The 24,746-nt window shown below is 37.2% G+C and overlaps 1 protein-coding gene and 1 long non-coding RNA gene across 3 annotated transcripts; both read left to right on the forward strand.

Moving 5' to 3' along the window:
- The first annotated feature begins 9,935 nt into the window (after positions 1-9,935).
- Positions 9,936-24,479, forward strand: LOC114275276 (4-diphosphocytidyl-2-C-methyl-D-erythritol kinase, chloroplastic/chromoplastic). Of its 2 annotated transcripts, none has more exons than XM_028217319.2 (11): positions 9,936-10,423; positions 10,542-10,637; positions 10,759-10,827; positions 11,789-11,893; positions 11,992-12,048; positions 12,147-12,347; positions 16,026-16,118; positions 16,212-16,311; positions 16,730-16,829; positions 22,813-22,898; positions 24,163-24,479. In XM_028217319.2, exons 1-11 carry the CDS (start codon positions 10,196-10,198, stop codon positions 24,258-24,260), a joined length of 1,233 nt encoding a protein of 410 aa, XP_028073120.2. In that variant the 5' UTR covers positions 9,936-10,195; the 3' UTR covers positions 24,261-24,479. The 2 variants fall into 2 exon arrangements, with proteins under 2 accessions (XP_028073120.2, XP_082762529.1); XM_082906403.1 differs by having other exon boundaries at positions 9,950-10,423; positions 24,166-24,479.
- LOC145807717 (uncharacterized) lies at positions 19,148-19,456 on the forward strand. Its single transcript, XR_014351016.1, has 2 exons — positions 19,148-19,207; positions 19,250-19,456. It is a non-coding gene; the product is annotated as an uncharacterized LOC145807717 (long non-coding RNA).
- Positions 24,480-24,746: the final 267 nt, after the last annotated feature.

Consider the following 24,746-nt stretch of genomic DNA (forward strand, 5'->3'; position numbering starts at 1 on the left):
GGCCATATCTTCCTGCAGAATGTTGTTCTGCTGCAGCGGAGGACAAACAGAGCATGGCAATGCATTTTCAAGGCAATGTTTGCACAATCACCCTCCCTACCATGCTACAAACTCAAGGGAGTATGGTTCTCGACCTTCGGACCATCAATCACGCATTCCAATGCATGATGGCCAAATGAGCCAAGTGTGCACTTCAATATCAAATGAAATGCACAAAAGCACATAAGGGGGCCTCAACCTCCATCATGGTTGATCAAGAGGCAAGGGATGCACATACAATGTTATGCAACCTAAGCATGCAAGCAACTCAAGCATGATGCAGATCCAAAGCAACACAAGCATGTTAATGACAATGCCAAACAAAGCTAATGGCGACAAGCATGCCAAATGCATTGTAACCTAAACAAGTATGCAAGATGCAACATGAACATTCAAGCATGCAAGGCATGCAAAGATGGACAAGTATGCAACGACATACAAAATAAGACAATCATGTGATAACATGGTAAAGGGATAAGCATGCAACAAGCATACTGTAGACGTCCCCGAACACCCCGGGAGGGAAATCCTCGTTCTGTTCAATTGGGCTCACTACAGTTCGGACTCAAATTGTCACGGTTCTCAATCTGATCTCACAATGTGCAATGTGAGATTGATAAATTACCAAAGAGTCCAAATCCGGCAAATCGTTTTGAAAAACAGATTTTTGTAAAGAAGTGCCAAACATGGACTGCTTTGCCAGATACAAAGTCGTCACCTAAATATTTATTTTTGAGAAATTTAGGAAACCCTGACTCATTTGCCTAAGGCCATGTGTCCGTCATCACCAAAGTTGCCTCGGCTCGAGAACTTGGGTACGATTGGGGAAGGTCAGCTATGAGCACCCCCGCTCGCCTGATCAAAGATCGGCCTCTACTAACCATGATACCTTGTTTTGAAAACATTATGTGTTCTTATTCCGGTTATTAGCCTAGATTTACTATGTGATGCGCACAGCATACAAGTATAGAGGGGATCGCCTGAATTGGAACAAAACATTTCATGTTTGTTTTGAAAACGGTTTGCTACTCGTAAGTAGGCTAAAATACAGATTTTGCCACCCTCGAGTGGGCTTAGAAAACAAGGTTTTGCCACTTTCAAGTGGGCTTAAAACTCACAATCAATGCATTGTTCCAATTCAAATAACCCAACCTTCACCCACAGGCATTCAGGCAGGTATATCACATAAGCATATAGCCTCATGGTAAGCATGCTATCATGGCAGTCACTCACACGCATGCAAGGATGCTAAAGCATAAACACTTACCGAGTACTCCAAGCCAAAACAGAAACTAGTTAGTAATCAATGCATGATCCTAGTTCATGTTAAGATGGCTAATGCAACACGTGCAAAATGCAACTAAGATATAGGCTCGACTATTCTAAGATGGCATATGAGATGTATAGATAACATGTATTCAATTTGGAATTAAAGTACAATGCAGTTAGTATGATGCGCCGAGCCCGGTGCATGTAAGACAAATGAGTGATACAAACATGCGAGCATAAGTATGCTAATTGAAACATGCCCTAATACTAACCATTGAAAGCAGGTAAGTAAAAGGTTGAAAGAAGTGGGGGTTGGAAGACATCCACACACGCACCCACACTTATTACAAATTCGCCCTCGCTCGGAGGAACCAAAAGAATATACAAATTAATTAACCTACAAACTAATTAATTATTACAGACCACCTAACTAGTAGAAAGCAATAAATAGCCACGGGAAGAGGGTCCGATGCATGCGTTCTCGGGTTTGCTCGGAAATCCGTCACCATGCACAAGTTGCCTCTGTTTTCCTTGCTCTGCTCCTCTGAAAATTGCACAAGTCCCAAGGTACACTCCATGGACACTGTGGAACACCACCGACCAAGGGGAATCACCACCGGCCAAAGAGAGTTGGTCATCGACCAATTATGGAGCTCTCGGCCACAAATATTTGGTCGGTCGGCAGTATAGATGGTCGGCCAGCCAAAGATTCCTGCAGAAACCTGTTTTGACAGCAGCAGAGGACAGACAAGGTATGGCAAAGTATTTTCAAAGCAATGTTTGCACCAACACCCTCCTTATCATGTTCGTAACTCAAAGGAGGATGGTCCTCAACCCCTGGACCACCAATCGCGTATTTCAATGCGTGATGGCTCAAGAAGCCAAAGCATGCAATTCAATATTAGAATGAAATGCATACAAACAAATAAAGGGCCCAACCTCAATCATGGTTAATGAAAAGGCAAGGCATGCATGCCAAATGCAACCTAAGCATGTGAGCTAAGTATGCAACATGAGCATGGGCGCAAGCAATGTATACTAGGCACATAACCTAAGCTAACAAGCATGCAAGGCACGGAACCAAGCCCAAGGATTTAAACTATGGCCATGTGACACATGAAGCAAATGACCAAAGTGAAACAAAACAGCCCCAAATCATGCCAAAACAAGGTCAAAGACACACCTAGATGGCATCTAAATGGCCTAATTCTAAAGGCATGCAAAAGGGGCCAAACATGGAGCATAAGACACCAACCTCTTAAAGTATTAAAGGAGCATCAAATGCAAGCATAAAAGCATGCCATAAGGACTGAAATGACATGGCAAGTGGTTCCAAACCACTAAAATAATGCAAATAGAGCATGCTAGAGGGTCCAACACTCAAGGCCTACAAGGGAGATTACATGGTAGCTATACAAAGCAAAGCGTGGATGACCCAAACAACCAAAAACAGTCCTCAAGCACACTAAAACATGTATAAAAGCTTCACAAAACCAAGCCAAAACAAGTAAGCATAGTGGTCTAAATGCTAGATACATGTTAAGGCAATTTCATAGCATTACAAGACAAGTATGCAAAGCAAGCATGGTGTGTCTAAACCAACTTAAAAAAGTGCTATATCATGGAAAAATAAGCACAAATAACACTTAAGACATGGCCAACATGAACTCAAGAATGGTGCTCACACATGAGGCTAAAATGACACATTTTGAAGACAATAAGGAGAGGGGATGGCCCTCTCCTTCTTAGGACCTTAAAGCACCATCCCCACCACTGAAATCCCTCAAGATTTCAGTGGTGAGGAGGCCCAAACAAGGTGGTCTCGGAGCTCACCAAAATAACACAAAATGGGGGCCAAACAAGGCCTAAGAGGGGTCAAACAACCCCAAACAACAAAGTGACCTTAAACAACTATTTAAAGCACTAAAAAAAAAAACTTTTTTCAGTTTATGACAAAGCCCAAAACAGCATGCACGATAGGCTAAAAGCTTGTGCAAGAAAGAGGGATTTAAGGCTTAGAAGCTCACCCTTGAAGACCTTCTTCAAAACCAGCACTCCAACAGATTTTTTTGAGTCAAAACCAAGTCTTGAGTCCCCACAAGACCCTCCAAGAACCTTAGATGAGTGGTGGAGGTGTGTGCTTAGGAGTTGTGGCGCAAAGGGGTCAAGAACCAAGCACTTTGCAGGCTTGGATGTAGAGATATGAAGAGAGATATATGTTTTGTCTTAGACAAAAGTGTTGGAACCCTTGCAATAGAAGGGGAGCTCTTCTTTTATAGAGGAAGAAGGGTCCAAGCTTCTCTTAGAAGCTTGGAGCGAAAGGGCCAAGAAGGCCAAGCTTCTTAGAGAAGCTAGACAAAAGGGCTAAGCTTCTTGGAGAAGCTAGACAAAGGGTTCAAGAGGTTCAAGCTTCCTCAAAAAGCTAAAACCAAGGGTTCAAAAGGTTCAAGCTTCCTCAAGAAGCTAGAACCAAGGGTTCAAAAGGTTCAAACCCCCTCAAAAAAAGGTCTTGGCCAGAAAAAGTGGCCGATTGACCAAAATCAGTGGCCGGTCGACCAAACACAATGCCGACCGACCATCAATAGTGCTGACCGGCCATCACCAATGGCCGGTGGCAAGGAAACAAGACCAGTGGCCTCAAGCCATGGCCGGTGAGGTGTGGGGATGGCCTACAAGCTATTTTCCACCCTTAGAAGCAAAATAACAAGTGTTTGATGCAAAACCAAACACAAAACAAACAAGTCGAGAGGTCTTGAGGTAAGGCGCGTAGCCGAAACCTCCGAGAACTCAAGACAAACACAAACACAAACAAGGGTAATCATCAAGTGTTCAAACGATGACGTCCAAGTCTTAAGAACGGTCAAAAATGGGGTGTCTACACATACAACACACTAGCATGCAACAACATGCAAGATACTAAATATGCAACAAGCATACGATAACATGCAAGGCAAGCATGCAACAACATGCGAAGGATGAACTTAAACCAAAATGGACAGCTCTCAAATAGGCCCAAATCAATGGCCAAAATGATGCGACAAAGGCATGAAATACACATACAAACACGCATGCTAATTAACTTAACACTTAGGCATAAAAGGGCGACTCTTAAGCGCACCTAAAAGGGGACAAATATGGACATATGATAAACATGGTAAGCTCTGAAATCATGTTAGGGATGATGCCCAATCAACCAAATAATGCAAGTAAGGCATGCAATAAAGCTCAAAACTTGAAACTAGCCAAGGGACTCAAACCAATGCTACATGAAGCAAGCCCCAAAGGGCCAAGGGGACCTAAAACAGTCCCAAGGCAGGTCTAAACAAGACCAAAAGTGAGCTCAAAACTAGCCAACACAAGCTAGAACACAATGCCAAAACATGAGGCATGCAAGGCCACGAAAGAGGTGTTACACTACACCTAACACAACCAAACATGTCATGACTTAAGCAGCCAAAATCAGAGTCATGGCATGTCAAAGTAAGCCCAAAAACCCACTTAGATGGCATCCCGAAGACCTAAGCATGATAGCATACACAACGGCACATTCATGAGGCATAAAACACAAACCCTTCAAAACAATAAAGGAGTAACAAATGTAAGTATATGAGCATACTATATAGACTGAAATAACATAGCAAGTGATTCCAAATCACTGAAATGAGCCAAGTAAAGCATGCTAGTGACTTGGACACTCAAAGATAGCATGCTAAAATGCATGGCGGCTATACAAAGCATGGCATATATGGTCAAAACAACTCAAATCAGAGCTTAAGCATGTTACAACAAGACTAAAAGCTTTATGGAGTCGAGCCAAAATCATGCTAGAAACATGGCTTAAAGCATGATGCATGTCAAGGCAAATCATGGGATTACAAGACAAGTACATGAAGCATGCATGCTATGTCTAAACCAAGTCAAAATAGTGCTATATCATGACAAAACAAAGCCTAATATATATTGAAATGAAGCTAAAACAAGCTAAGCACACATGCTACAAACATAGGCCATTTATGCAAGCTTTCAAGACAACAAGGAGAGAGAATGACCCTCTCCTATTTAGGACACCAAAATCACCTCTCCACCACTGAAAATCCTCTGGATTTAGTGGTGGAAGGGTCATGCAAAGTTCAAAGCAAGGGCCAAAAGGGATGGCCTAAAACAAGGCCTAACAAGGCCTTGGAGGGGGGTAAACAAATCCAAACCTCAAAATGACCTTAAACAAAGATCTAAAGCACACAAAATTAGAATTTTTGTCAGTTATAAACTAAGCTTAAAACAATAAGGAAGAAGGGCTAAGAGCTTAAGCAAGAAAGGGGTATCTAAAGTAAGGAACTCACCTTTGTAGAACCTCTTCAAGAACAAAGCTCCAGCAAGTTTTCTGAGTTCAAACCAACCCAAGAACTCTGAAATCAACCTCAAGAGACCTCAGCTCCAAGAGGATGGTGTTCTAGTGTGTGTTTGTGTACAATAGTAAGATAATACTACACTTTTGAGCACAAAAGAGGATCAAACAAGGGAGTATAGATACAAAACTATATCTAACTCTCCTTTCCTCATTTTTCTGAACCTCTGAGGAGGGAGGAGGAGCTCCCTCTTTATAGAAGTTCAATCCAAAGCTTCTAAGAGAAGCTAAGCAAATGGTGCAAATCCCTCTATACACGTGTATAGAAGGGGGTAATTGTGGATGCCAGCGGTGTCAGCTGGCACAAAATATCTGCATAAAGCAGATGAACAGGGTTCGGCCAGCAAAAATGGCCGATCGACCAACACAATGGCCGGCTGACCAAAAACAGTGCCGATCGGCCAACACAGTTGGCCGATGGAAAGAAAAAAGGGCCGGTGGCCTCAAGCCTTGGCTGGTGGGTTGAAGGCATGGCAAAAAAGCCACCCTCTTCCCTTAGAAGTGAAAACACAAGTGTCTGGTTCACAACCAAGCACAAAACAAACAAGTTAAGATGAGGCAAGGTGCGTAGCCGAGACCTCCGAGAATTCAAAACGAACACGAGCATGGATGATCATCGAGTGTTCAAACGATGACGTCTAAGTCTTGAGGATGGTCAAAAATGGGGTGTCTACACCCCTCTTCATCTCTCTCCTCCTAGTCCCTCTTTTTCCCGCAACTGTTTTCCTTTCTCCCTACCACCAACTGAAAACCCTACTTGTTGCATCTTCAAACCCCATATCTTTAAAATCCTCATGCATCATTTTCTTAATCTTGTTCTTCTCATTCTTCTTTAAAACCCCAAATGTAGAAAGTGGTAGAGGGCTAGAAAAAAGGTCACAATGGAAGAATGGCTCACCAATGAATAATGAGGGTTTCACAATGTGAAAAGGAGTTGCAGTGAGAAAAGAGAAGGTTGAGAAGGATTGGAGGTTAGTGCTTAGAAGTTGCGATAGTAGTTGCAATGGTGGTTGTAGAGTTAGGGTTTAAAAAACAAGAAATGTAAAAATGAGAGTATATTTGGTATTATAATGGGTGTAAGGATATAGAATTAAAATTTGATTATTATTATTGTTATTGTTATTGTTATTTATTTTGGTGGTGCAGTCTAATTAGAAATTAGATGTAATGAGTTAGTTTTGTGAAAGAGAAAAATAGTCTAATGTCCATCTCCCATTTTTAGTAATGAAAAAGTTCAATAATATTATTTTGTGATGTCTAAGGTCCCTCAACCCCACACTTATATATCACATAGAAATTTGGCTTACTAATTTGAAAATGGCTGGAAGTGGGTGATGAAGTGCGAGAAGCAAAATCAAACTCCATATAGACGCTGACGAAGATCGAACCGCTCTTCGCAATCCCAAACTCCGAAAGCACGCAAGCAGAGACCACAATCTCATTCACCTCCTAGATGTTGATCTCAAAGTTCTTCTAGGGTTTGGTATCATCGCGTTCTTGATTGACCTTTTCATGATTCATCGACTTATAATTGCCGTTGAACATCCTCAGAACCCAGGGTCATGACCCTATTTCCTAACCCAAAGATCATGGATCTTTCTCAGGTGAAACTTTCATCTACAATTTGAATGAACTCATACAATATATATATATATATATATACATATATATGTATATATGTACGTATGTGTATGATGTTGTATGTGTTATTGAGATTTGGATGAATCAATTGTTGTAATTTCAAGGTAATCACAAACAGAGCTTGTATTGGGGAACTCATCGCCCTAATGTTTATCTTGGAATTCATACGATGTATTTCACTGGCTTTTGTCAAATTTTATCTGCACTTTTTTTAGTTTATATATATATATATATATTATAGAATCTATAAATTGTTGCTTTCATTGTTTCCAAACAATGTGGGTTTTTTTTAGTGGGAAAGTTGATTTTTTAGATTTTTTTTTAGTTGCTTTCTTCACATTTTTTCACAGAGAAATTTACGAAGAAACTCAAAGAAATTTCAATTTTCTCTGAACAAAATTAAATAAATTTATGAATAAAACTAGAGAAATTTCGATTGTGTTTGGTTAGACATTCAAAGTGTGATTCCACCATTTGGTTTCAGTTTAGTGTTTGTTTACAGTTTTCAAAAATTTATTTCACACTCGCTTTTCAAAACACATTTATCCGGTCATCCTCTCGGATGTTCCCCGGATGTCCAGCCGGTTGACCGGAACAGTGTTTGGTTTTTTTTTTTTTTTCACCTGTTATTTTTATATTTTAAAAAAAAAAATTGGGAATTTTTAAAAAAATTTTTTTTTGAGTTGTGTGTTTTGTTATGAGTTGTGAATTTTTGAATCAAATATCATATGTCACATTACTTAATTCAAAATTATTTTCAAAACTCATTATTAAACAAATTTTTCACACTCAAATCATAATTTCAAAACTCACAAACGCAAAATAGAACTCTATTCTCAAATCATAATTTTAAAACTCTACCAAACGCAACCATCAATTTTCTCTAAATTTCTTTGGTTTGAATTCAGAGAAATTTCAATTTTCTCTACCCTATTTAATTTTCTTTGTGTTGTTCAATTTTCTTTGATTTGAACTCAGAGAAATTTAAATTTTCTTTGGTTTGAATTCAGAGAAATTCTTTGGAAAGTCCAGAATTTCTCTGAATTAAAATTTCTCTAGATCAATATTAAGAGATTTTAAATATTATGAAAATATTAAATATCCTTTAAATTATAAAATTTTAATACAGAGATCCTAAAAAAAAATTGCCTTTATGAAACACCCAATTATTTATTTATTTATTTATGTTCCCTGCCCTGCCGTAAATAATTGTTAAAATCCCTCTGTTTTATAATTGTTTATTGCCCTATTATTTCTGGAAGAAAATTACTATTCAGTGGTACTTTTTTTAAAAAAATATTACAAATATATGAAAAAAAATTAAATTCTTTAATATTAATATAAATAAAATTTATCATTAATTTATAATTTATTTTTAGAACTGATTTGTTAATTTTCTTATTTTTTATGCTTAGTTGATAGAGTTATGCTAAGGACTCTAAATAAATTATCAATTTTTTTATCAAATCTCTCGCACATATGTAATTTGTGTGAGTCTCATCTCTATGTGAGAGTTTTAGTAAAAAATTTAAGAATTTATTTAGAGTCCATAACATTTCGAGCTGATACATCTTGGAGACGAATTAGACAATTATTACATACTCATGAAAAAATTTTACTATAATTTTAATTATTAATGGGTATAATATTTATTATTCATTCATATTTATATACATATCTATCTATCTATTATAAAGTGAACACTTATGGTGTCCTGAAGTTTTGTTTCTTATGCTGCCACGTGTTCATTTTTTTTATTTAAAATTAAAAAAAAAAAATTAGATAGATGAGTGGAGAGGACTTGAACCTTAAACTTATAGTCAATGAATAAGACTCTTATCACTTGACTAGCACACAATATATAATAAATTTTTTATTTTATTTATATTTATTTGAATAGCACACGCATTGCGTGTGGCAACCGTTAATATATATTATAAAGTAAACCCCTCTTATGGTGTCTTGAAGCCTTTGTTTCTTATCCTGCAATGTGTCTACTTTTTTATTTGAAATAAAAAAAAAATTAGATAGATGAGAGGAGGAGATTTGAACATTAGACTTATGTCAAATGAGTAAGACTTTTACCACCTAATTAATACATAATATATAATAAATATTTTATTTTATTTTTATTTATTTGAATTGCACACGCATTCCGTGTGGCAACCGCTAACTATATTTTAAAATCCACGTGGCCTCAGTCAGGTACTTAAGATTTGAACTAAAAAAATAATTAAAAATTATTACATCACTTTTTTATATATATATATATATATATTTTTTAATAAAAAATTAAAAATTAACTAAACTACTCACCGCAATTAAAATTTTGGGCAAATTACATATACACCCCTCGAGATTTGGCTAAATTACAGATACCCCTGAGGTTTCAGAAATTACATCCCGCCCCCTGAGGTTTGTATTTTCATAACAATTTGCCCCCTGAGGTTTATATTTCATAACAAATTACCCCCTAATTTCTTATGCAAATATAGCATTCAGGGGGGAATTCGTAATTTCTCAAACCTCAGGGGCATCTGTAATTTAGCCAAACCTCGAGGGGTGTATATGTAATTTGCCCTAAAATTTTCCCATATATCTACATGGGTGTTGGCGCTTTCAGATGTACCTACCCAGATAGAAAATTTGTGCACATGAAAAGCATTTGTTTGAGCAGTTGAGCTTTGATTCTTAGATTTGGCTTCTTCCTCTTCCTCCCTTTTCTTCCTTCAATTTGATTCTCTTCCTACTCCTTCAATTTGACTCTCTTTAAAAGCAGTGACAGCATACATATATGTATATATACTCAAGATAGTCCACAAGACCAGAGTCATCCCAGCTATGGCTTCCACCCATTTCCTCTGCAGTCACCACTTCTACACTTGTTCCAATTCCAAAAACCACCACACCCATTTTCTCAGAAAAGCTACTCTATCTTCTTCTTCTTCTTATACTTCTTCATACAGGCCACATGGGTCATCTTTATCTCACAAGAAATTCCAATTTCAAAGAACCCAATTTGTCAGAGCAGTGTCTTCTGATTCCAAATCTGGGAAAACACAAGCCGAGGTTTTAATTCTCTTTCTCTTTCTCTTTCCTTGTGTTATTTATCGTTTAAATTGAAAATTTTATCTTTCACTTTGCTTATTTTATTTGTTGTGTGTGGGTATTTTGTTGTATCTGTTAGATAGTGTATGATATTGATGAGAAGTTGAATAAATTAGCTGATGAGGTGGATGATAATGCTGGACTTTCAAGGCTCACACTATTTTCACCTTGCAAGGTAAGATAATCAACATCTATTGCTTCGAATATTAAACTTTGATTATACTTTTGTGTGTGTGTGTGTGTGTGTGTGTGGTGTTTTTTAATTTGTGTGGAATATGATATCCTGTGAGGTGCAGATAAATGTCTTTCTGAGAATAACTGGCAAGAGGGAAGATGGGTTTCATGACTTGGCATCACTCTTTCATGTAAGTTCTTCCAATTGTAGTTTTCAGCTTCAAATTCTTCTTCCAAGTACCATTATCAAATTTATGGTAATTTTCATATTGTGGCCTCCTTTGGGAACTTGCCTACTTTAGTTGACTTTTTGGCTATTTTATGAGATGAAAAAAAGTTGTGTTTGGGATGACAAGTGATTGATTGATATGGATGTGACATTTTGGCCTCGTTTGGGAAGTTGGCTATTTTAGTAGGCTTATTTTTTAGCTATTTTAGTAGGCTAAAATATTTGTATTTGGGAAGAGAGTTGGATTTTTTTTTTGCAGTTGGATGTGATGTTTGTGAGAGAAAAAGTGAAATGGTTATGGGTTTGATATGATATTTTCTCTTATTATTGGCTATTTTAGCCTATTTTGTCTTTTTGTGAATTTTAGCCAAAAAAAGTCAATTTTTGGCTTCCCAAACATCCCATTTGCCTTATTGGTTATTTTAGCCTTTTTTGTCTTTATTGATTACTTTAGCCAAAATCGCTCATGCCAAACATATGCATCCAAAATTTTAGATAAAATGCTTCATAACTTCTGCCGCTTTGGGTCATGGTCAAGATCACATTAGGTCATAACCAAAAGTAGCACAAAAGTCTCATAACCAAGACCAATTTGGTTCATAACCAACAACACCACAAAGTCTGGTAACCAAGGCCCACTTTGACTCATAACTAACCACCACTAAACCTTATTACCATACCAAGTTCATAACCAACCACCACAAGTAACATATGATTCATAACCAAGACCATATGGCTTTGTAACTACGGCATATGATACATATGTTTTAAGGATGTAAATACTATAACCCATATGTTTGTTACTCATGATGAATTTTTTAATCAGTGATCCAGTATTATCTTTATTATTGAATTTACTTGGTGTTTTTAATTTATGTCTTATTGTCTTCAAATGATACTATTGTAACCCTTTGCACCTCCAGGTAATCAGCCTAGGAGACAGGATTAAGTTCTCTTTGTCCCCTTCAAAATCTAAGGATCGGTTGTCAACCAATGTGCCTGGAGTTCCCATTGATGATAGAAATTTGGTACAGGCATTAACTTGCTTAGTTGAATTCTATTTGTTGTTTTATTTATGTTCTTTTTGTTATTTGGTTCATACTTTTGTAACATATGTATCTTGCAGATCGTCAAGGCCCTTAATCTTTACAGAAAAAAGACTGGAGCTGACAACTTCTTTTGGGTAAAACCTAAGAATATTATAGATAAATTTTTTAATCAAGAGAACATTATATATTGGACTTGGTTTTTTGTTTATTCTCCATCTAAATATGTGGACAGATTCATCTTGAAAAAAAGGTTCCTACTGGTGCTGGACTTGGTGGTGGAAGCAGCAATGCAGCAACTGCTCTATGGGCTGCAAATCAGTTCAGTGGTTGTCTTGCTACAGAAAAGGAACTCCAAGAATGGTCGAGTGAGATTGGCTCGGATGTTCCGTTCTTTTTCTCCCAGGGAGCAGCCTATTGCACCGGTAGAGGTGAGGTATGGCTTAAATCTTAGTACACAAATGCAGCTCAAAATTGTCAGGCCTTGACTTCTGTTCTCATTGCTTGCTATCTGTACATATCTATTAGTATATCAGCCTAACTTGCTTGAGATCTTTCTTAAAATCATTACTTTGGAGTTGACTAGCATTCACCTGATTTGTTCAAGGCTGTCTATCAGTTGGACTGCTAACATTTGTTCAGTTCAGCATAAGTATATGAAGAAGGGGTGTATTTCTTGAATGCCTTATTGTAGACCTCTACATCTTCTAACCATTCTTTAATGCTTTAAATAACAATTGTCTTTTCTCTAAGTTCTATAAGACTGCATCTTTTCCCTTTTATTGATGCTAAAATGGGTATGGGATACTGTGCTTTGATTCTTTCATGAGTGGACATATGGGTCTGTTTCTCAGTGTCAGTAGGACGTAAGATGTTCTTCCTAAGGGTTAGCTAGTGTGGTAATTATGCAGTGTAGGAAAATATTGGTTTATAACTGAGAGCATTGGGGGTAATACCTATATTATCTGGAATGGGGATCATTCCAATACGAGAAATGGGAATGAGAACATGATATGCCACATGCTTTAAAATGTGGTATGATAAGGGTAGAGTTGTATAGATTACACTACTAGAATTTCAAAGACTCCTAATTCCTACATAAGATGGCAATTATAATTTAATAGTTAGATGTGCAATAGAATATAGTGTCAAACACAATTCTAGAAGCATTATGGCCCATTTGTTTTATATTTGGTCATGCAAGAACTCTATTTTTTAAGATATTGTTCATTATATTTGATTTTTTTCCTCCTATAGGAAACTTTTAAGCTAATATATAGGAAACATTTTGGCATCGCTTTGGATCACTAAATTTTTGGTTTCGGAATGAAAGTGTACCATGTTTTAGAATGTGCTTTCCAAAATGTAAATCACTATGGTATTAGCATTTTCAAGTAACACTAGGTGATATTGAAATAATGCAGCCAAAGAACAAAGGAAAAGAAGTCTGATTGCTAATTGATTCCTTATTTCTTTCACTGTAATGGTGGTTGGTGCACTTAGGGGGCAAGGAAGCACAAGTGCAATCTTCATAAGATACCATTGCTGCTTACGATATTTCTAAATTAAAATAGTTGAGCAACCAAGAGGATGTATTCAGGTTGAGCTAAGCTTTTGTGAGCGAGGTAAGATGGTTGGTAAGAAATACAAGTATGGAGAGATATGAGATACCCTTTGACAAGTATGGTTTTGTCATGTACTTACTTGCTGCAGATGTGGAGCCAACATCACTGAATCGATGTTTTGGAACAATGAAATGAAAAGAGAAGGATACTGGTCGGGGATAGATAGATTGAAATTCTGCTATTACAAGAAACAAAGAAGGAGATTATCACTAGCATAGTGTTTGGTTCGTTGGAATGAAGGTGGAATGGAATGATCATTCCATTAGAATATCCATTTTAGTTTGGTTCACTAAAAAAAGATGAAAAATATATTGCAAATGGAATTATTATTAACCATTATAAGGGAATGGTCATTCCACATGGAGACTAAGGAATAGTGATTATTTCACTCTATTCTACTTTCATTCCACTTAACCAAACTCAACATTAGGGTTTGATAAGGGCACTGTAGCCATTCAAGAATAGTGATTTTGCTGCTGTGGGTGCAGAAGGTTCTGCAGGGGGTTCACTGTGTATCTGGAGATGTGATTCTTTTTAGGTACAAGACTGTATCAAGAGTAAGCATTACATTGTGTACAAAGGCAAATTGTCCAATGATTTTGAATGCATCATATGATGTTATTATGTCAAAAAAGCATGGAGTAATTGGTCCGTCTTCTTGTGTTGGTGTGGTATGGAGTGGGTAAGTGAAGGATTTGTTTGAATGGTGGTTTCATTTCAGAGTTTAAAATATGAGGAAGCTATTCCTATGGCTGTAATCTGGATGCTGTGGAAAACTAGGAATGACATTGCATATAATAATAAAGGCAAATTGTCCAATGATTTGAATGCATCATATGTTGCTATTATGTCGAAAAAGCATGAAGTAATTGGTCCGTCTGCTTGGGTTGGTGTGGTATGGAGTGGATAAGTGAAGGATTTGTTTGAATGATGGTTTCATTTCAGATTTTAAAATATCAGGAAGCTATTCTATGGCTGTAATCTGGATGTTCTGGAAAACTAGGAATGACATTGCATTTAATAATAAAGTCCCTATCAGGGATGATGTTTTGGAGCTCATCAGAGTAAGAGAGTTACTTTGTCAGATTGCTAATGATATTTAAGAAAAAAAGGATGAAATTTGAAAAAAGTTCACCAAAGAAAAAGAAAAAGAAAAAATGAAAGACAAGAAAAAGGCAACAAATTCCCAGAAAATTGGCGCTCTTTTTTTTTTTTTTGGGTGTCTTTAGTGGACTTTTTAAAAATTCAATCCAAGTTTTTTAAAATTCTTTTAGGGCCCTGAAAAATTACAAATTTTTTATAAAATTTTAAAAAGTTGACTAAAGATGAAAATTTGAAAAAAGGCAACCCAAAAAGGCATCTGCCAAACCTAGAGATTTTGGTCGGTTGGATATATGAGTTGGCATATTTGATTTTGATTAATCATTTATGAAAACAGGGAAGTAGTATTGCAAAATGGCCCATGGGGCTTCTTTTTTTTTCTTCTTAATTCTTTATGCTTCCGGGGATTTGCTTGTTCTTCTTTCATGTTGTCCTAGATTGGCAAATGAGAAGGCAGATATCCTAGCTGGAAGTGCTGATAAAAACTCTGGAAAACTGTTTTAATTTGGGATTCTCACTATCATGTTATAGCCTTCATTGTTTACCCTTGCCTCTACAGGCTTATGCCTTTCTATTTGCCTTTAAGAGACACCTCTGTTGTTGTTGGTATTCATTAGAACATTACATGTTTGGCTTTTAAATTATTTTGGTTTATTTGCTAGGTAAATGTTTGGACCTCCTCTCCTCAATCTAAATAGTTCATACAAATCTTTCTATTATGAACCGATACATTTATTTTATGGTTGTAAGTTCTCATATTTGTAACTCAATTACAAATTAGATCTGGATCTATTTGATTCAAGAATCAGGAAAAGGAAAGAGAATGTCATACACTGCATAAACTGTGTTACCGGGGATTGACTTACATAGATCACATACCTTGAACATGTTATCAACTTTCATACGAGTGAACAAATTAATTATGTCCATGTGGTGAACTTTTGAATGAAAGTAGAGGTAGACACATTCATATTCATGCCTATATGCCTCTTGTTCTGCATTATGATAAATCTTCCATGCTGAAGTCAAACATTTATGTCATATGGATGCATATGCACCACATGTTTTGAATTTGTAGACATGAAGTTCGTATTTGTGAGAGCATTCACATAATTAAGGTTGACTTTACTTACCGCATATCTTATTCTTGCTATTTTCCTATGATTTTCTCGGAAGTGACTTTGTCATAGTGTTTTTTACCACAAGAGTCTGTGTATACACAACTACATGCTTATTGGATGAAAAGAGTGCACCTAAAACCAAAATATGCACATTCACACTTGTCAGTGAAAAGACTAGCAACTGTTACTTGTATACTATTCATAATTTTTTAAATGGTATTGCACCTTCAGAAAGGTCTAATTAGAATCATGTTTTGGTTTATCCAGGTTGTTCGAGATATTCCCTCACCAATTCCTTTTGACATTCCAATGGTTCTTATAAAGCCTCAGCAGGCATGCTCCACAGCTGAAGTTTACAAGGTAATACTGATTTAAAGTCAGTAAACAAATAAAACACTAGCAATTACCATTTCCTAAAACCATCTCACTAAGTACGAATTTTTGATTTGTCAGCGTCTTCAATTGGATCAAACTAGTAAGATTGATCCTTTAACCTTACTGGAGAAGATCTCAAGAAATGGAATATCTCAAGATGTTTGTGTCAATGATCTGGGTATGAATTCACAACAAATATTCAGCATGCCTTGTGGATATGATATTTATTTATTTTGGTGTTTGATTAGGTTAGGGAGGTAAAAGGGCAGATTAATCGAGTAGCTTACCCAATATTGACCCTTTTGGCTGTGTTTGGTAGATTTATAAACAGGCTTGGTTCTAGTTACGCTGGTAATCTGGGTTAAGTGTGGGATCAGTTTTACAATTCTTTAATATTTTCAGGACAATCAGAACAACCCATTCTGTGTCCATAGCTTAAATTTGCTATAACACCTTTCAAACCTGTTTGAAACTGGGGAAGAGTTAGAATGATTTGAGTTCTATTACTATTAAAATAGGTCTGGCACTATGGCAATGCCATGTTACTTCGAAGTCCAGGGTACTGTCATCTGACACGTTTTCATGTGCTCTTGCAGAACCTCCTGCATTTGAAGTGCTTCCATCTCTAAAAAGATTAAAACAACGCATCATTGCTGCAGGCCGTGGACAATTTGATGCTGTTTTTATGTCTGGAAGGTAAAAAGACATTTTGGGAAGGCCTGTTTAAAAATGTTAATCTGTGTCTTTATTTAGTACAAAGTTCAAGAAAATCCTAGTCTTCAGACTCTTCACACTCAAAGTGATTTTGATGAATGTTAGAGTTCATGAGCTAGTAAACCTTAGTTGCATATCATAATATTCTGCATTATCTTAGATTTGAATATGATTGTCAGTTGTCACCCAAAACATCTCAGACAACGAACAAATCTATTAAAATCTTGTACTATGTGTTGACACCCTAGAAAAAGGTGCAGCTGTTAATATCCAAGATAAAATTTTGAACCCAATTTTCTCAAGTACTGAACTCAACAAACGGTATTACAGTTACTTTACTGGCCATGCAGCCCTTATTTTGACCTAGCATTAGTCAGAATTGAAACTAAGAGATGAATGCTGAAAAAGTCTTATCTTTTAACAAGTATTGATAACTTCTCTTTAGCTTTTGGAACCCAAGGGGCTGTTCGAGAATCCCTTAATTTATTGTATTTTCAGCCATATCTGGTTCATGTTTGCTGTTTGGTTTGCTTCCTTTGATTGTGGGGGAATTTTCTCTTCAAAGGAAGCCATTAAGCATCGTGTTTTCATATGTAACCTTTTCTTTTCTTTCTTTTTTCAATTTTTTTGTAAGGTAAGTGGTGCGTTTTGAAAGTATTATGCTGGTGTAGTGATGGTGATCACGTGACACGGGGGTGGAAGGATCATAATTAATTTTTTATTTAGGCTTGATTTTAGGAATTAATTATGTAATTTTTTCCTGCACCATTTAAAGGTTAACAACATAGGTTGATGAGGTTTCTCTATTAATGACAAACATGTGATTCACATCCCCTAGTCAAATACCTGTTTAATGTAATAGAAGTAGTAGAAGTTGAAAACAATACAGGGTCAGACCTACCTTGGTGCGAAGTGGGACCAATGCCCTCTCCCCAGGTTTTAAAGTTTATTTGGTCAAAGGGATCCAGATGGAGACACAGTTCACTGAAATTCCTTCAGAAGAAAACAATCAACACTAAGTGAGATTCAAGAACGTAATTGTAAGACACCTACACCCCATTGTAGGGCATTATGTTGTCCATTTGTGGTCTTCTTTCATAATTATATAACTATACATTATTTGATTATTTAAGTCTTGAATCTTGTAGCGAATTGTCGGAAATTAAGATTCAGTCCTTCATTTTAAGTTGTTGTTTTATAATAAATAGGGCAACTATTAGTTTTAAATGTACAGGCATGTCTATTAATGTAAGAGTCATGTACCAAGGGACATGTCTCTTGTGAAAGGTACCTAGAGGCGTATAATGTAGGACCACTGTTCTCATCCATATTACTGCTATATTATTTTTTACTTTAATACACGGTGATTTTCTGGGCAACATGAGAAAGACTTGGCACGTCTGTTTGTCACCGATGGTGCAACATGTCAAACACTGAGACTTTTGGGTTGTATCTTGTAGCAATATTTGTCCCTCAGTACCTACATGAAGGGAGGCTAATACGACTGTAGTCTATAGAACAATGACTTCTTGTGCCTCACTGTCTCACAAACTATTTTCTTTCCCATCTTCCATTTTATTTACATTGTTATTTTTGTTCATTGTTTTCATAATCCATGCTTTTAGTTGTTTTATTACTTTGTGATAATTGATTAATTATTTGATAATCTTGATTATTAAATCCGGAACAGTTATCCGTAGAAGTCAATCTTGCTATGAAAATGCTTTAGCTTGCATCTAAAAAAGCATGTTCTCTACAGTTATGGGTCTGTGAAAGAATCCATACCATGAAAGGTGGCTTTTCTATGCCTGCCTAAAGAAGATAGAAGGGGGGGGGAAATAGCGGAAATAAGACAGCCTAAGTGGTTTGGCAAATACTTTTCTATTAGTTTTTTTGGTTTTTTACTCTTTGGGGGGAAAAAAACAGCTGTTAAAAAACTGATGTTTTTGGCACATACTAAAAGAGTTAATTTTTTGTTATTAGGAAAATTGAGTGGGGAAATTATTTTCTTCTTTATTGTCGGCTAAGTCAGCTATTGCCAAACAGGCAAACACGTTTTGGCTCGAACAGCCAAAAAAAGGTTATTTAAGCCATTGCCAACCAGAGCTCAAATTGAATTTCACATTCTGTTATCTCACATTCACGGTTTTAACAGCTGGATTTTTCAAGTCCTTAGGTATTCTTCTTTGAGCTACCAAGTGACATTATATATATTGTAAGAAATAATGTATAGAGAAAGAGAGAGAATAAATTGTATGTATTATTATTGATTAATATATTAATTTCTATTACAATGATTCATGATTCCTATATATAGAAGAGGGTGAGTGTGTAGTAGGTAAGGAGTAGGTGAAGTGGAGGTGGTAGTGGTGTAGTGGGTTAGGTTTAGTGGAGTAGGTGAGGTGGTAGTGGTGTAGTGGGTTAGGTTTAGTGGAGTAGGTGAGGTGGTAGTGGTGTAGTGGGTTAGGTTTAGTGGAGTAGGTTTAAGTGGGTGAAGTAGGTGGAGAGTAGGTGGATTTTAACAGCCCCCCGCAAACTCAAGGGGGATAGGAACTAACCAACTTGAGTTTGGAGAGAGTAACAAAACAAGAAAATACATAAAAATAAAAGAGGATAAGAGACACTGTATGGTCGTGTCAGACCATTGGTGAAGACACTGGATGGTGGTGTCATAACGTTGTAGAGGACACTGTATGGGGGTGTCATAACCATGTAGAGGACACTGTATGGTGGTGTCATAACGGTGTAGAGGACACTGGATGGCGGTGTCAGACCGATGTAGAAGACAGTTTATGGGGTCATGTCGGACCGTTGTAGCAGACAGTTTACGGGGTCATGTCGGACCGTTGTAGCAGACACTGTGTGGTCGTGTCAGACCGTTGTAGAAGGCAGTTTATGAGGTCATGTCGGACCGTTGTAGCAGGACAGTTTACGGGGTCTTGCTGGACCCTTGTAGAAACTAACCGAAATCAATGTCGGGACAGTTTACAGAGTCTTGTCGGACCCATGAAGGAGCTAACCGGAATCAATGTCGGGACAGTTTACAGAGTCTTGTCGGACCCTTGGAAAAGCTAACCGGAATCAAATGTCGGGACAGTTTACAGAGTCTTGTCGGACCCCTAAAAAGTCGCACCCTCAAAAGGTGTGCCCAATCTTTCAAAAGGCGTGCCATCAAAAAGCGAGCCCAAGTCATAAAAAGATGTGCCGGACATGATGGCGAGGCACGTGAGTGCCTTGACTGGCGCGCCCGTTTGTCGTCTGGCGTCAAGTGGCGCGCGATACGCGTGGCTGCCTCGCTATTTAACCAAGGTTGATGCTGAGGCTGAGGCAGACAAAAAAACTTCTGAAAATCCTCTGAAAACAACTCTTCCTTTGCTGAGAAAGAAACTCTGTAATACTCTGTAACCAACCCGTCTCTGAAACACTCAGCAACATGGCCTCTTCTTCCCGTCCAGCTACCCAGAACATGGCCTCCTCTTCCCGTGGTCTGCTCACGCTCTTTCCAGAACTGAACGAGTCCACAAGAGAAATAACTGGTGCGGTGGCCAGTGAACCTCAACCAAACACCTCTGGTTTTGCTCCGTTGAACTTTCCGATGCGGTCGGTGGAGCAAAAAATGGCAGTGCAGTCGGATGTGGAGGCCAATCAGTATACCTTGAAGTCATGTGTGGAAACCATGACTGCGGTTACAAATTTGTCGAACCGGCTGCAGAGTAGGACAAATGAGGTGCAGCAGTTAAACGCCCAACTGGCTCTGCTCCAACGCATGTATAAGGATGCGCGAGCAGAGATAAGTGTGCTAAAGGCGGAAAACAAGGAGCTGAAGCGGAAGGCCAGTTTTATGTTCCGATTTGGAGGGCCGCCATATGCTACAGTGGAGGAGCAGGGAGTAGTGATCATGCCCAGTGGAGTGGGAAACACGGAGGCAACACCGGCAAGGGCCGCCCAAGACGGTGGCAAGAAGAAAAGACCGGCGGAATAGGCGAGAAGAAAAATCCCACTGTTCCGATTTGTGTTGGTTGTGTTTTGTTTTGTTTTGTGTTTTTTTATTTTTATTTTTTTTTATTTTTTTTTTTTATGGTGTAAAATGCTGATCGGGGTTGATCCCCGGCATGAAGAAATGACAAGTTTGTAAAATGTTTTTTTTTTTTTTTTTTTTTTTTTTGGAGTGTTTTGTTGAAAAAATAAAAATAAAATGAAAGAAAACAAGGGAGAAAGAAAATAGATAAAAAATATTTATAGATGGATTATATGAAAAACATCAGTGCGATTGTTTCAAAATAAAGTGGGGTATTTAAAAAAGAGGAAAAGTGACTTGGAAAAAATAAATAAAAATAAGTGATTTTTGAAATCAAATGGAGGAGAGAGAGGGACAAACCCATGTGATAAAGTGGAGAGAGAGTCGGTGAGTGGGGTGCAAAAGGTGAAGGAGAAATGATGGATTGAAAATGGTTTGGGTCAAAAGTGGACACTGTTAGTGGGGAACATGAGTGCATTGATTATTTGATATAATAATAATAATAATAAAAATAAAAAGTTAGAACAGTTGGAGAGAATGAGTGGAGTATGGTAAGGGTTTCATCCAAAGCCAAAATTCCTGCAGCGAATCACTTCGCAAATCCTAGCATGAGCTTTTTCTCTTTCCAGGCTTATTCATGAATTTCCTGGTGATTTCAAGAGCCTCTGGTGGCATTGTGGCAGAGAACACCCCAACCTGGATTTTGGGTGGCAGCAACTGGAAAATATCATAGATCTGATTTTTAAAAACCTCGTGACAGCATTTCATCAGCTTCATCCAAGACAAACATTTTGATGTAAACAGGGCGAAGTGATTGTCTCCGCAACATGTCAAACACACGACCAGGAGTACCAACAACAACATGAACCCCACTGGAGAGAATGCGCTGATCTTCGCGCACACTAGTCCCTCCAACACAAGCATGAACCTTCACACTTTGCTGGGCAAGTTCAAGAGTGGGTGGAAGAACCAAAGCTTGGCACTCAACCAAGCTATAATCTAGCTGCTGCAGAATTCCAGAGCAGAATGTTGCAGTGTTTCCAGTTCCAGACTGTCTCGTCATATGAGGTGAAGAATTCTTCTCCATCAGCCTCACACATGACTACAGTTGCACAAATCTTTGTTGATTTTATCAGCGGAATAGGTTGAGGTCCGGCGGGCGGCTAAGGTGAGGTTGCCGCCCGCCGGGGAAGCGAAAATACTAGGTTTTAAACCAGCTCTGATACCATGTAAGAAATAATGTATAGAGAAAGAGAGAGAATAAATTGTATGTATTATTATTGATTAATATATTAATTTCTATTACAATGATTCATGATTCCTATATATAGAAGAGGGTGAGTGTGTAGTAGGTAAGGAGTAGGTGAAGTGGAGGTGGTAGTGGTGTAGTGGGTTAGGTTTAGTGGAGTAGGTGAGGTGGTAGTGGTGTAGTGGGTTAGGTTTAGTGGAGTAGGTTTAAGTGGGTGAAGTAGGTGGAGAGTAGGTGGATTTTAACATATATATATATATATATATATATCATGAATGAATGAATAGAACCTTGGCCTAATAACCTTGGGGTTCTAGGATCAAGTCTCGGGACAACCACTTTGTGCATTATGTCAAAGGTTAGGTGTGTATCTAAGTTTTCCCCTCACAAATACACGTTAATGTATACTAATTGGGCGCTGTTTTTTATTTTTTTATTTTATTTTTATATCATGAATGAATAGAAAAATACTGTTTAACCTGTCCTGAGGTGTTGAATATTTTCTTATTTTTACTTTTTTCTTCTCATCTATATGTGTACACACAAATATATGTTTGCACAAATATATTTCAGCGAGTTACTGCTCAAACTAAAGAAGATAATAGTTTTAGATCTTTCATCAATAGAGCAGTTATACTGCAATTTTATTTTACAATCTTTTGTTTTGTGACTCTGTCTTCTCAATGTCTTTGATGCAGTGGAAGCACTATAGTCGGGATTGGTTCTCCAGATCCCCCACAATTTGTTTACGATGATGATGAATACAAAGAAGTGTTTTTTTCAGGTAAGTTACAAGCCTGTGTTCTTTCTTGTTTTTCATCCAATTTGCTTCTTGCAAATAAATAGTTTTTCATTTTCTCAATAATACAACCAAATATAATCACAATATCCGTGAATTAGTGTCAAGCTTACAATCCCGGGTCACGTAGGAACGAAGGTCATGATCTGCCCTCCAAGGTCTGTTTCAAATATCAGGTCTCTGATCTCTGTCCCTAGGAAAAATCACTCTGGAATAGATTAGAAAAACAACTATGTGGAAGTATAAGTGATCTTATAATCATGAAAATTAGGCCTGTTTATTGAGAGCTTTTAAAAATCATCTTGTGAGCAAATAACATATCAGCCATAGTTTTCTGACTAGTAGATCTATCTATGGAATTGAACCCTAATTAAAATCTTGCAATAAACAAGAAATATAGTCTACTCTTTTGTTTTTTGGTAATTAAATTTTCTGACTAGTAGATCTACGGAATTGAACCCTAATTAAAATCTTCCAATAAACAAGAAATATAGTCTACTTTCTTTTCTTTTTTTTGGTAATTAAAAGTATAGTCTATTTGATGGTGTGACATCATATTGAACATTTTTTTCCCCTTTCTAAAAGCTGTTGAATTTTGTTAGTGAAAAGAGATTAGTTTCTTATGTGGGTTCCTATAGTTCTTTGATTGGACCACTAGTGAAGCTTTATGAGCCTAAAAATATTGAATAATTTTGAAATAATTACATAGGCATATGAGTAGTGAGTAGCATGTGTAAATTGAGACTAGTCTTCTATTTAGTTTTTTATCAGACTAATTGGCCTATTAAGTAACGCAGCCTGATCCACCATCTGTCTGACAGAATCCGCCCCAGACTTTCCTTCTGGCCCTCCAAATGGAGGAGTTTTGGCTCCTCCCCCTGCAGTCTATGGGGGTGTTTGGTAGGGATTAAAAAAGCAGCTTATAACCTATTTTAATTTGGGAGTTGTAGTAGACTGTTTGGTGCAATTTCTGCTTATAACTTATCAGACAGAAATAGCTTAAATAAGCTTAAAAAAACTGATCTTTCAAAAGCTAGGAGAGGAGTGCTTTTAGTTTTTATTTTCTGATTATCAACTTTTAGCATAAAGTAATCTCCACCAAATATCATCAACCTTCCTTTTGGGCCCTCCGATGGAAGAGTTCTGATTCCACCCTTGCAGTCTATATATCCCAAATATTATATATATATATATATATATATATGATTATTTGTATATGATATGTTGACCAAATATATTGTTTTGGCAGAAGCCAGCTTCATCACTCGTGCTGCAAATCAATGGTATACAGAAGAACCAATTTCAACAAGTGCTGGCACAGCCGTGGATCATTCGCTGCCAGTTTGAGTAGTCCCTTCTTGTTGTAAAAATAAAAACAACAGACAGATATGTTAATTGCCTCATATCCATTCATGTCTCATCTTTCTTTTATCAAATGTTTACAATATTTTAGAAAGATTTGATTTTGATCAGGGTGTGAGTGCTATGGAATTAACAGGAAGAAGACCACTGAGTACAGGGTATAAAGATACACTGAAATGAGAAATTGCAGTTTGAATTTCTCAACCTTTGTGTGCTTTGTCTTTTGAGGGCAAAGGTTCTCTTCTTTCTTCTCTCTCAAAAAGTTTAATGTCGTTATTTTTTAACTTCCCATCCCATTCCATTTTCCTTTTATTTTGTATTATTTTCAATGAAAGTTTTTAAAAAATTCAATTCAATCACTCAAAAACAGTTTGAGCTCAGCCTGTTTGGGTTACAAACAAGCTAGCTAGGTCAAAACTGAAGTTGCTCAGCAGATGTCTGAGCAATACTAAGCTGTGTTTGGGTTATGAA

This window comes from Camellia sinensis, chromosome 14 (genome assembly GCF_055761805.1).
Source record: "Camellia sinensis isolate YWXY chromosome 14, ASM5576180v1, whole genome shotgun sequence".
NCBI classification, from domain to species: domain Eukaryota; kingdom Viridiplantae; phylum Streptophyta; class Magnoliopsida; order Ericales; family Theaceae; genus Camellia; species Camellia sinensis.

What these genes read in the sequence shown, in the direction of transcription:
- LOC114275276 (XM_028217319.2), top strand. Translation starts at nt 10,196, where the DNA reads ATGGCTTCCACCCATTTCCTCTGCAGTCACCACTTCTACACTTGTTCC. An exon ending in ACTTGGCATCACTCTTTCAT is followed by an intron (nt 10,828 to 11,788) that starts GTAAGTTCTTCC and finishes TTGCACCTCCAG; the next exon opens with GTAATCAGCCTAGGAGACAG. An exon ending in CCACAGCTGAAGTTTACAAG is followed by an intron (nt 16,119 to 16,211) that starts GTAATACTGATT and finishes TTGATTTGTCAG; the next exon opens with CGTCTTCAATTGGATCAAAC.